The 12,717-nt window shown below is 35.5% G+C and overlaps 1 protein-coding gene across 2 annotated transcripts in view; it reads left to right on the forward strand.

Annotated features, from left to right (window-relative positions):
* LOC149940272 (cell division cycle protein 20 homolog) overlaps positions 1 to 12,040 on the forward strand; it is a 30,255-nt gene extending 18,215 nt beyond the window's left edge. Inside the window, exons 6-10 of one of the 2 annotated variants that reach the window (XR_016481185.1) lie at positions 146 to 237; positions 7,691 to 7,907; positions 10,232 to 10,496; positions 11,264 to 11,373; positions 11,766 to 11,896. Coding sequence is in view for 1 of the 2 variants with exons in the window: in XM_090177771.1 (XP_090033897.1) it covers positions 146 to 237; positions 7,691 to 7,907; positions 10,232 to 10,496; positions 11,766 to 11,923 (732 nt within the window). In the remaining variant the exon portion in view is untranslated. Of the gene's footprint in view, positions 1 to 145; positions 238 to 7,690; positions 7,908 to 10,231; positions 10,497 to 11,263; positions 11,374 to 11,765 lie in introns of both variants that reach the window. The other variant, XM_090177771.1, reaches the window with a different exon arrangement.
* Positions 12,041 to 12,717: the final 677 nt, after the last annotated feature.

Below are 12,717 nucleotides of genomic sequence, written 5' to 3' on the forward strand. Positions count from 1 at the left end.
GGCGCTCTTTAGTTTCCTGTTACCTCAGAAAGTGTCTACCAGGTCTGATTTAGGAACTGGAACATAACGTTGTTTTAGGCATGCCTAGAGAAATAAAATGATCAAAATATGGAGAACACTAAAGCTGTCGATATTTATTTTGCAGCTATGGGGTAAGGACAAGAAATACAAGGGCCTAGTGACTAAGCACGCGGAGTACGTCACTTCGACGTCTTGGAACAAGAACATTTTGTCCAGGTGGGTCGATGTTTTACCTTTTTTAGAGTTTTGGATAATGGGACCACTTAAATATTTAGTGTTAAACAACCAATTTAAAATCCATGTGGTTCTTGGAAATTATTTAATAATTTAGTGCTAAACCACCAATTTAAAATCCATAGTGCTGGACGTCACGCTTATAATAAAAACTAGTGGTAAAAACTGGCCGCTTTTAAATGAACGGCTTTCTGATAGCCGGTTGGTGTTGTAATTCGATAATTTCCATAAAAAATATTTCAAGAGCCGCATTCGGTTGGAAGGGAACTTTGGTAATTTTGAAGCTTTTCCATTACTATTTCTACACCAACCGTTCTACATCGTAAACTATACGTAGAGTTTCGGTTAAAAGTCATATAATGACTTAGCCGGACCATGGAAAACGTTTTTTTGTATTTCTAAAAAAATAAAGAAATTTACTTTACTTTATTTGCGACGTTTGTTAGTACATTTTGCTCCTGTTTAATAGTAAGGGCCACTCGCTGTGAATTGGAAAGGAACGTGCGATTGGTTTGAATTGTAGATGGTATATACATGCTTCAAATTGGTTGGTTCAATGCAGCGAAACTCTTCATGAATAATTGTTGACCAGCGTGGCATAAAGGGCTTGCCAACCCCCTCCTACGCACTGGAACCTGCCCTAGCTGATGATAATAATAATTATTATTATTGGTTATAGTATTAAGTAACATTAGAACAAAATTAAGTAGGTCTGATGATGCGCCTGAATAGACGCGAAACTAGTCGTTAATTTTATCATGTTTTTAAATAAAAATTTTATTACGTAATTGAAGTTGTACTTAATTTTGTTCTATTGATTATACGTAAGTAGCCTTATTAAACAAACTCCGAATATTTAAGTAACATTTAAACCTTACCCTCAAAAATCATAACTCTCTGGGGATTAGTTTGGTAAGGTTCAAAATGTCTTCAATAGTAACCGAAGTAAGTAAAATATCTAGAGTAAGGTTTTATATATATAAATGGTCATTTGTTCGAAACATGTACTTTCGTAGGTTCCCAGTTGAATTTCCAAAACATATTTTCGTAGAAAAATGTGGGGAAAATTAGTTTTTAAAATCAAATTTTAAATTCTTAAATTTAGAATTATCCATATGCAGAGTAATTTTTTCACTTCACATTTTCATGCTGTTAATATTGAGGTGTGATTTTGCGGTTTGTTAGGATTATAATAATAATAATAATAATCAGCTAGGCTAATACTCAAGGCACCACCTTAGGCCCAAGTCATCTAGCGACTTATTTTGCCTTTAAACCGGTGGCCGGGTTACAATGCGTAGGAGGGTGGTAGCAACTATGCCTACCACTGTCTGTATGGTTGATCCTTTTGTCGACCAACGGCGAATTTGTTCATTTTCTAGTCATTTGGTTTAGTATAGTCTAAAAATATATTTCGTTAATCCCGAGTGCTACTATAGCGCACAATTATTTTATTTTGTCACCTGCTCGTTGTTTCATTTTCTGAGTTTTCCCCACCATCGTAACCCTGTCCGAAGGTTACTAGAGATTTTCACTAAAGACCCTGTCCTAGATGAAACTCTCTCTGAAAAGTTATTAGAAAGTGCTGAGAAGTGCTAAAAGATCAGAGCCGTATCTAGCGGTTCTGGCGCCCTTGGAAAATTGAAAAGCTGGCGCCATCTCAATGATCTCAGTGGTGTAACAAAAGGGTCGGAATTTTGACCCCTGAGGACCTTGACCAGCACGCCCCGATTTAAACCACAGTCACACTAGATGTCAGTTTGAATGTCAGTTTCAACAGTGGCTCCTTTGCATAAATCATAATTCACTAATTTAATAAAAGCCGACATTTTGCGACATACTTCTAAAATAATGGGCTCTGTTTCAGTTTGGCACAGTTCGTCAACTAATCCAATTCATCAAAATTGAACGAAGCAATTAAAGATAACGTCGTAACGTTGCCTACGTTATTATAAAGGCCCGTGCACGCTCCCTAGGAAGTGGGGTATTTTCAATATCGCGACTACTTGTTTCTATGATTTGATTTACGAGAGATGGCGCTGCAAATTGGACCTATTGAGGGGTTTTATATAAAATTCGCTATTCATTTATGCACGGGGGCCATTTAAGCAGGCTAGGAATCCAAGTAAGTTCAATAAAAGTTTAAAACTATAAATATAAATATAATTATTAAAATGAAGGAAGAAATAAAACTACAATGCAATAAAATTAAGAAAGTTTTTATTTTATTTTAAGAGATATTTTGTGTTAACATAGTTAATAGTGATAAGGCACATTGAGTCATATAGTAACAACGTTATAAACATACATTTTATTTATTTCAATTAGATTAATTTAAAAATTAATGACTTCGTTAACTAGCTTACTTAAATGAAAATCTTTGACGATCCCCAAACTTTATGAACCTTTCTTGATAAAGGTACATAGTTCATTTTTTTAATTTGTAATGTATCGGTTACGTCTCTTGCATGATTATAGAGTAAGGGTCTTAAATACTTCTCAAGTAATAATTTCGGTAAATTGACATTGCCACAGTCACAAATGAGGGGTTTGGTAAAATGAGGAAGAATTATTTGAACTGCCGTAGCTAGTACGCGTTCCTCACGCAGATTGTGCAAGAATGGTTGCACACATTCTGTAACAGCAACTAATATTAAGACCAATAATCTACCACCATTATCTTGGTTTTTATTAATTTGTATAATGGCGCGTTTAAAACTGGTTGAATCAACTTGTCGATACAGTCCTAACATCTTGTTCTGCGACTCTGACAATATAGTCTCCAATTAGTGCAATAGTTACATTTTGGACGGTTTGTGGACAGTTTTCTGAAAGAAAAAAAGGGTTAGACATCATTTGTTATAGATGGAAAACTACGTATAGTTCACCATTTCCTTTGAAAGTTTCAATGGTATCTAAAATCCTCAACAAATAAGACGATAATTGTTTTTTCAAATCTTGGGATTCAAGCCAAACTGATAATTGTATATCTTCTTTGGAATTGGAAAGAAGGTTTTTTCCAAAGCCTTTTCCGATGATGTTGCAACTTCAATATCATTTCCTCGGCTCGCATTGGAATATGTCGAAGCTTTAATAATTCCAATTTTTAAGGCGTGCTCCAACCCCAAAGTACAGGATCGTACGTCCATTACATCATTAAAATCTCCAGAATTCCGAAGCTGACTATAACCTTCTTCAACGGCATCGGTAGACAATTTTCTAGTTAGAACGTATTTAAAGCCATATTTCAATAGATATTTTACAAGGCCAATTGTTAAGTTTGTGGTAGCTTTTATAGCTTCAAAGGTTTCATCTGTGAGCCTTTCATGTTTTAAGAGTGCGTTGCTCTGGATCATTTCGATAAAAGGTAGAAATTCTTCCGTAAGCCATACCAATCTTTCATCATCAACGCTTTCAAAAGGAATCTTTGTTTCGTTTCTAGTATAATAGCCATTTGTTGGTTACAAATGTCATAAATCTCAAACCATTTGCGAATGGTTTCCGTAAAGAATATGGTTGCTTTTAGATGTTCTTTTTCTGCATCGCTCAAAATATGCTCCTGTGATTTCAAACAGCATTTTTAAGGCAGCAGTGACTTGCTGGGAAAAACTTGCACTACTCTAAGGACATTCATCTTCTCAAAATTCTTGGAAAAAGGATTTTGCGGGTGAGACACCTTGCTAGCTTCACTATTTTTCCTTTTAGCATATTCTAAATACGATTTAAAAATTTAGATGTAATTAGAAGCCCAATAATCTTTACTCGAAAAGGAAACTGTGATCGTATGTTCTTAATGATGCCACTTTGGTCAAAAGCTATAAACATTGTTCTTTCTGGGTCAAGCGGATGCTGTACTTCATGCTTTAAAATTCCTTTTCCAAAAATTTGGATGTTGCCGTGTTTGTTTTAGCATTATCAGAGACCCATCGCAAAACCCTAAAGCCACTTTCTTCTACTGCATTTATTACTTCTAAAACAAGTTTGTGTAGCTTCTCTCCAGTTAAATTTTCAGTAAAGAAGTAAGCAACTGGTAGTTTAAAATAAGTTGCAAGTCCTTGGAAGACGAAACAGAGTAAATGTGTTGCCAGTTTCGATCATATATTAATTTAGCTCTTATAGACATTTCATCAAACATTTAACTACCCATATTTTTTGTCATTTTTAACTTTCAATCATTCTGCCGCTAATCTTTCTTTGACTAGTTTTGTTATTCCATCTTCTCCACTGGAATGGCCGATAAATCGTTTTAATGTTGTACGGTGTGGTAAATGCAGAACTTAAAGATCTCTCATGTAGCTATAAGCTGCTGGCGACTTTTTAAAGACTAAACAAATTCTTAGGGTTGGCTTTTGATAGCGGACAGCCTTTTTTCCATATGCTAGAACTTGTTCAACTAAAAATTTAGCTATGATCTCATATGTTGTCTTTGCAGCCTCCATAATTTTAGATACTTGTTTTAATTCTTCCCGGTTGCTTAGTTCTTTGAGCTTTTTGGTAGTGGTAGTCAAGTTAGATATGGTTTTTCTCATCTTCTCAATTTTCTTCTGCAATTTATAAACAATTCTACCAAGTTCCCCAGTTGAATTTTTAGTGGTCCTTTTTCTAACATAAACTGAAGCCTGTGTTGATACATCTCTAGTTTGAGCAACTTCACTTTGAGTATATTCTTCATGTTGATTCATTCTCTTTTTATCAGTTTGTTGGTCTTCATTAAGAACATACTTGGAAGTCACTACATTAGGAATGTGTTTCGAAGGGACTTCATTTGGAACTGATGACACTTGATTATTTTAAATCAATTTTCTTAGAGGTGTACTTTTTGTAGGAACTGTAATCTTTGTTTTGGTCGATGTAAATAAACGTTTCCTGTCATCATTACGAAGTGCTCTTTTTAATCTCTTCAACCTATCTAGAGCAACATCTGATTTGACTATTGGGGATAACAATATTCCATTTCCCATGGGTTTACATTGGAGATGAACTTCCCTAGCAGGAGAATCAACCCTATCACAGATTTAATTAATCACAGTTTGCTTTTCCTTGTTTATACTGTTATGTGGAATAGGTGATAAAAGTTTTCTAACGGTTGACTCAAGTTGATAATCTTAACTTTGTTTACGGATAACGCTGGGGGAATGATAATAACCAATATCTAAATTTTTAACTTGTTGAGGTATTGCCACACTTTCAGATCTAGATGTATCACAATTTATCACAATTAGGGTAACATTATTTCTAACATGGGGTACAATGTTGGGATTCAAACGTTTTCTTGTACATGATACGCTAAAATCACTTTCCTTAAAGTGCTTACTGCATACCTTGGCTTCTCCTTGCGAATCGATTAACGCAATTGATTGATTAACGTCTTCCTGACCAGTGACCAAATACGGCTTCTATCCATTTCCTTCTCATGTTTGTTTCCGTGGGAAACAAATTAAAACTGACATGTACCCCATTTTCTTGTTGATGAATATTAATTTTTCTTATCTCCTTTTCACTTTCATTACAAGTGGGCACTGAACAAACGACCATTGTATATAACTTTCATTTAAATGCTTTAATTAGTTATTACCAAAATTTAACACAAAAAATTAAAAACTGCTCTTGAACTGTATATTGTTAGTCCTACTGTTTTTTAAACCAAATATCAGCAGTTTAATTTAAAATCGCTAATATTAATGAAACACGTGCTTGCCTTTCTTTTCCATTTCATCTGGGAATTTATATTCTTGAAATAAGTAGAACAATTGTTAAATTACATCGTTCAAAAACTTAACGTTCGACGTTATAACGCAACGCCATATTTGTTCTGAACAGCAGAACGTTTGAAAACGTTGCCTAGCAACGAGGTCCAAGTACGAGAGAACCTAGCGGCCTTAATTGGCAACCTAAAATGCCAGAAAAAATTAAGAAATTTCGCATGCACGGGCCTTTAACGTAGGCAGCGGTCGTAACGTAGAATTAACGCCCATACGCTGATACGCGCGCGCACACCTCAATTTTAAACGTTTTAGAGTAAAGACAAACACGTGACGAATTAAAATTAAAGCGGACCTTCCTGTTTAGTAACTTAAAGCGAAGCTATTCTAGAGGCTAGCGACCTAATAATAATAATAATAATAATAATAATAATAATAATAATCAGCTAGGCTAATACCCAAGGCACCACCTTAGGCCTAAGTCATCATGCGACTTTTGAAGCCCTTAAATCAGGTGGCCGGGTTACAATGCGTAGGAGGGTGGTGGCAAGCCCTGCATGCCACGAGATCGAGCCAACAGCTCCCTACACTAACTATTACCGTTAACCTAGACAAGTTTTTATGGAAGGGGAAACCGAAGAACTCGGGGGAAAACCCCTTAAACCAGTGGGGAGAGAACTTGCAAACTCAACGCAGAAGGAGTTGTTCCGAGTTTTCACCCAGTGCCACAAGCTGGGATCGAACCCGGCTCCTCTTGCTGCGAGGCTAAAGTGCTATTGGATTACATCTAAACTTCTTGCAATCTTTAAAAAAATATTTAAAGGAAGCTTAAAGTTAGTCGAATAAGAGGTCGCCAGCCTCTAGATTAGCATGGCTGCAAGTTCCACAATGGAATTGACTGTATTTCGTCACGTGTTGGTCTGTACTTTAAAAATTTAAGTGGGTTATTTCTAGAAAGAAATGTGGTAGTGTCGCAGTGGATTTAAATTTTGTGCTTGCCAGGAGTTTTCTGCTGTCCTTATTTACCTTATCTAATATAGAACAGCCTTGGTCTATAGAAATTCTATACGCCTAGACCATCTAACATGAAATGAAGTAAAGACGGACCTCTGAAACGTGTAGAGTACAAAGCCCACCTAACATTTTAGGCATAAATTTGTTCAGCTCGGCGCCAAATTTGAAATATATATTCCTATTTCTAACCATAAATTAATATTCAGTGTCTGCGTTTTTATCGGTTTGAGTGTTAAATGGCGCCCCATCTCTTCACGCGCCCTTGGCGGAGGCCAACGCCGTCAATGTCTAGTTACGGCACTGATTAGATTTAAACATCACAGGTCTTAAGTATAAAATATTGGTGCGTGCACTACGAAAAAAATTAGTATTCTCCAACAGATTGGTCGTCGTTAGTGTCTCCTTCTCCAACGTAAATTACCTAAGATTGGAGAATTGTTTAATGACTAGAACAGCACACGGGCTCGAAAGCGCGTTGAACTTGATATTTTTATTAAGCATTCTATTAAAAAATAAAACAAATAAACAATTTAGTTAACGCATTCACGATGATTAATATCTAAGAGTGGCTAAAACGGTTTATAAAATTTATTACGACGTAAATAGCCATTTTCTAATACTGTTAAATCACTGCAAAAAATGTTTCGTATTTATGACGCAAACGCAATTATTTACATTGAACATTAACTCTTTAACATTGTCTTGAATCAAATTGATAGTGGAGATGCCCTGGGTAATGTGCACCACACTGACGTCATGAAAGGCTCGAGCAGCACGATAAAATTGAAACCAACCAATGAAATTATATCAGGCTTAGCCTGGTCGCCGAATGGAAAGTACCTCGCCATTGGAATCAGTGACGGATCCTTGGAACTCTGGGAAGGTTTGCAGCACCGCCTGTTGATAATTCCCGATTTCCACGTCGCTGCTATTAAGGTTAGTAAATTCCATCAATTTGACATCCCGTACGTGGAAGAACTGTTTTTTGCAGCGTTGGCGCAGGCTTAATTTTGAAAAGGTAGGCTTAATAAGTGTTGACCCTCTATTTTTTTTAATCCCTTAAAATATTTTGGTGCACACGCAAAACATGGAGGTCCACCCTTAGTATTTCTTATTTAATATAATTTTAAAGAACGCAACAAGGTTTTAAATAAATGCGTTTTTTTCTCAGCCCCTTTTTATGCAGTTACAAATACGAGCAGAACGAGAAATATTCTAGAACAACTAAGAACGAATTTCAATACAAGATTTTATTCATACTTGAGGATAATGTGGGATGAGATGATCCACGGGCATCACAGTTTGAGGGAACATACAATTTTTAAGGCGGAAAGAACTTACTGTTCGAGCACAAGCGCTTAAAATCGTGGCAACTAGTCATTCTTCTTAAATCAACGTATTCTTGTCTATTTCTTTGTGGAATTCAAATTTCTAACTATATGAAGTTTATCAGTGTACCTGCTCGTGTTCGGGTAATAAAATATTTTATTTTAGAGATTTACTTAACTAATGTTGAATTTGAGTCTTGTAGGAATTTCGGGCCCCTTTTTTAATTTTGCCACGTTCCACCCTTTGCCCCGATGTTCTGTAGTAGGTCAGTTAGTAAGGGCTGTATTTATTTTAACTCTAGCTTTATTATCGCAAGTACTCAATTTGGCAGTTGAAAAAATTTAATGAGCAGTAAATAAGTAAATAAAAACCGCAGTAGGCTATATACCAGAAAATAAAGGGAATTTAGGCAGTTTGACGCAGAGCAGTTAATAAAAAAGAATACGTAATTAAAAAAAAATAATGGTCTGTAAAAAGTTTTTATTCGACAATCAATCCTTTTTTTATACCTTTCGGTCAACCTCTTTTTTACGTTTTTGACCAATTGCAATTTATTTGACTCAACAGAAAGAAATGCATATCCTCTAATAACCGCAATCCCGAAAACATGTTTACAAAGAAAATAGTTTAAGAAATATGAACAAGAACAAGTAGACAGTTTCCAATTGCTGTCATTTAAATCGAACATAATGGTAACTAGATAAAATTTTTGTAGGGATTTGAAGCATCAAAAATATTTAACTATATTAGGTATTCCTGAAGCAGGGAAATAAATATCAGCACCAACAGTTGAAAGAACTTCAATATCCTTCCTTTTCATCTTTACCCACTGATAAGCTTTTGTTGATACCTCACGAGTATAGTTTAGGACTTTTGCAAATGGTTTTACATTTACACTCTCTGGATTACATTTAACAGACTTAATTTCTTTCCACGGTTTCCGTTCGATCCAAATACTGACAGAAACTTAATTAAATTTTAATGTACACACTTAAAAGGCAAAATTTCATACGTAATGGTAGTAGTGACCGAAGTGTACCCTCGTCCCTAATTACACGATTCGTAGCTACCAGAGCGTTTTTGGTTGATGGATATCCCAAGACTTTTCCTTCGCACCAGCCAATACTAGTCTATCCAAGTCAGTAAAAAATATCAAGGAATTTTGATATTATCGCCATTAACAATAATACAGCTAGATGTGTTCGTTACATTTGGGCTGGCCAATTTTGTGCCACCCCCCCCCCCCCCCTCCGAAATAGTGCCCATATAAGTGGCAACAATTAAAATTTATATAATACACTTGCTATTGGCAAATTACCTCGTAGAATACGATAAAATCAACCTTGAATGCGCTTTTGGTATTAAATTTAAATTTCTGTTCTTAACGAAGAGTGCGCCTCAAAGTAAATACTTTCAGATTAACGTTATTTTCTTTTGGAAAGCGGTTTAAATGTGAAACTTATTTTCTTGAAACTAAAGCTACGTTCACACGTAAGCAGTAGAAAACTGTTTGAATCATTTTAAAACAATTGGGTTTGGTTCAAAAAAACTATTCAAAACGTTTTGAATCGATTTGATCGGTTTCAAGGCAAAGGGTGAACGCGGCTTTAGTCAAGCGTAGGAGGAATTTAATGCAACGCTATTTTTACAGCTTTAACGTCGTAGAATTTTTAGGACTTTAAGCAAGCAATTCAATCAGACAGAATACCACAAGGCAAAGGTGCCTAACCTAATTTAAAAAGTTGCCTGATAGATATCACTGCTATATAAAGGACTGCCTAATTTTTATTTTAAGCAGCGTTACGTGCAATATAAAGACTTAGAAAGTAGACTCTTATGAATTTTAATGGGAGTTCCGCGTATGACGTTCATTCGTGTGTCTAATAGGTATTAAAATATTACGCTAATACCACTGTTATTTAATTATCTAGGGAATAGCGTGGTGCCCTTGGAATAGTCGAATATTGGTGACTGGTGGAGGAATGAAAGACCAGAAAATCCGGATCTGGACGATGGAGAGGTACCCCGTCTCTTCCGTCGAGGACATCTGCAGCCACGCGGAAGATACTCACTCGCAGATTTGCGACATCGCCTGGCCAGCGAACCGCAAGGAAATCATCACCTGCCACGGATCGCCAGACTTCAAAATTGCTTTTTGGAAATACCCGTCTCTGGCCCTACTCGGACAGATAGCAGGTTTTCTGCCTCTTAAATATCTTAAATTTGTTGTATTTATTATTTTTCCCAATTTAACTTTTGGTTGTATTACGAAACACGTGTGCTTTAGGTTATTGCTTAACCTTATATATTGTGTTTTACTAAAATCATAAATTCACTTGGTAAAAGAGCGAATAGAATCTGAGCAACAACTAGAAGAAAGCATTGGGTTCTGGTGATAGCCTTTTCCACTAAGTATTTTTTAAACAAAGCCTACTAATATAAATAGTAAATATAAAGTTCTAACCGTGGAATTTATAATTAAAAAATAACTAAGTTAGTCATACAAATCAACAATATTTAGGAGATCCTAAAAAATACGAGAGGTCACGTGTTTGTTAAATTTATTGTACGGTTATAGATAAAGAGTGCGTGATATTTTTTTAATTTAAAGACCGCGTGCAAAATTACGCCAGTAATTTTATATTTAAGAAATGAACAGCCCGTGCCAGCAAAAAAAACACTTTTATACATGTTTTAACTATATTATTATTATCGAACGAGCTAAGCTATATGAATTATTTACCTGATGTGTTCTACTGTCGAAGTTTTAGAACCCCTTAGATATTGCTTGTTAGGTTCTCAATTGCCTCGATTCGCTCTTAATCAGTGATAAGTTAATGTTCATTTAAGAAATATACTGTGTTTCGTAGTTAGTTTTAATTTTTACTACACCTCATTTGAATATGGCATGGTTTTAATAACGAAACAAGATTTTAAAATTTTAAGAAAGTTTATTTTGGTAGGGTTATATTGAAACTCAAAGGATTAATACGTTTATTGAATCCGTATCTAGTAAGTGGCGGAGGTATAGGTGGCTACAGGAGTACATGCCCTGATCACTATAATATAAGTGGTACAATCTACGCATTTGTATCGTACCTGAAATGTACTCATAAAATTTCATAAAACACATTCGAAATGCATCAAATCAGACAAAAAATTGAAAATAGCAATTTAATCGATTTTAGTTATCGTCTGGTAATTTATGTAATGCTTAAACCATTTTAAGTTTTGTTTTATAACAAATACTTTCTTTCCCCATCCCCGCTACTAAAATCTTATAAGTTTTATTTGACAACGCCTAAAACAATAGCCGAAAGTTGTCATTTCTAGGAATTCATATTGGTTGATTTTGCATTTAGTTTCATTCCATACGACGTCGGCAAAGCTTCTAGCGCTCTAAGATAATAGTCATCCACCGTTGTTTAGCCAACATTACGATCCTAAATGTGTCTTTTTATTCAGGCCACTTGGAGCGAGTATTGTCTTTGACTCTATCCCACTGCGGCCAAATGCTGGTGAGCGCCTCGGCCGATGAGACTATTCGAATATGGAAATGCTTTCCTACTCCAAGCAAAGACGACCGCAAACAGAAAAATATCCTTGGCATTAGCATTCGCTAAACATTTAATCGTAGGCCATAAAATTTGTATAAATTTTAAATTATTGATTTTTTTACAAGATGTTTTTAATATTAACTGTATATAAAAAGAATAAATAAAATTTGTTTTAAGATAAAATGGTTTTCCCCTTCCCAATCATAGGTGTTTTTTATCTAGTCAAATTCACCTGAAGGTCAATAGCGATGCGTAACTAATCTTACCGTGCCATGGTGTTTATTGATGAAAACAGTGCCCCAAAAATGCGGTCACACTTGAAAATACCCTGAGCTCCCGCTACAAGTCTCCTAAATATTGTTATCTTAACAGGGTTGACAGAATGAGCGGTCTTTATCAGTGTGTACTGGGGACTACGACTTCGAAATATTCGATATTTGAATAGTTTACCATATTAATCGCGCATTTGAAACTAACAATTTTTCGAAACCCGCTATTTAAAACTACTTTCCTATGCATTCGGATGAGCTACACACAATTACCAGGTAAAATTGATTTAAAATGAAGGGTCATAAACAAAACATACCCAAAAAATGCGGAAAAACTAACATTTTCGTCAAAAGCTCTATTGCAGTGAGGATGAGACAAAGGGAATTCTAAGAGAATGATACGGATGAAGCCTAATGAATTTCTACGATTACGATACGCATGAAGCCTAACGGGATTCGACGAGTGCGAGACGCAGTTTTGGGCATCTTAGCTTCACGGAGTGCCTTTGAAGAAATAATTACCTTAGCTAGATTTATTTCGCAGAGCAATTGTATTGCTACAAATTTAAGGGGATTAGCCTTCACAAGTTG

Source organism: Leiobunum rupestre, chromosome 6 (assembly GCF_980474605.1).
Source record: "Leiobunum rupestre chromosome 6, qqLeiRupe1.1.hap1, whole genome shotgun sequence".
Taxonomy (NCBI): Eukaryota; Metazoa; Arthropoda; class Arachnida; order Opiliones; family Sclerosomatidae; genus Leiobunum; species Leiobunum rupestre.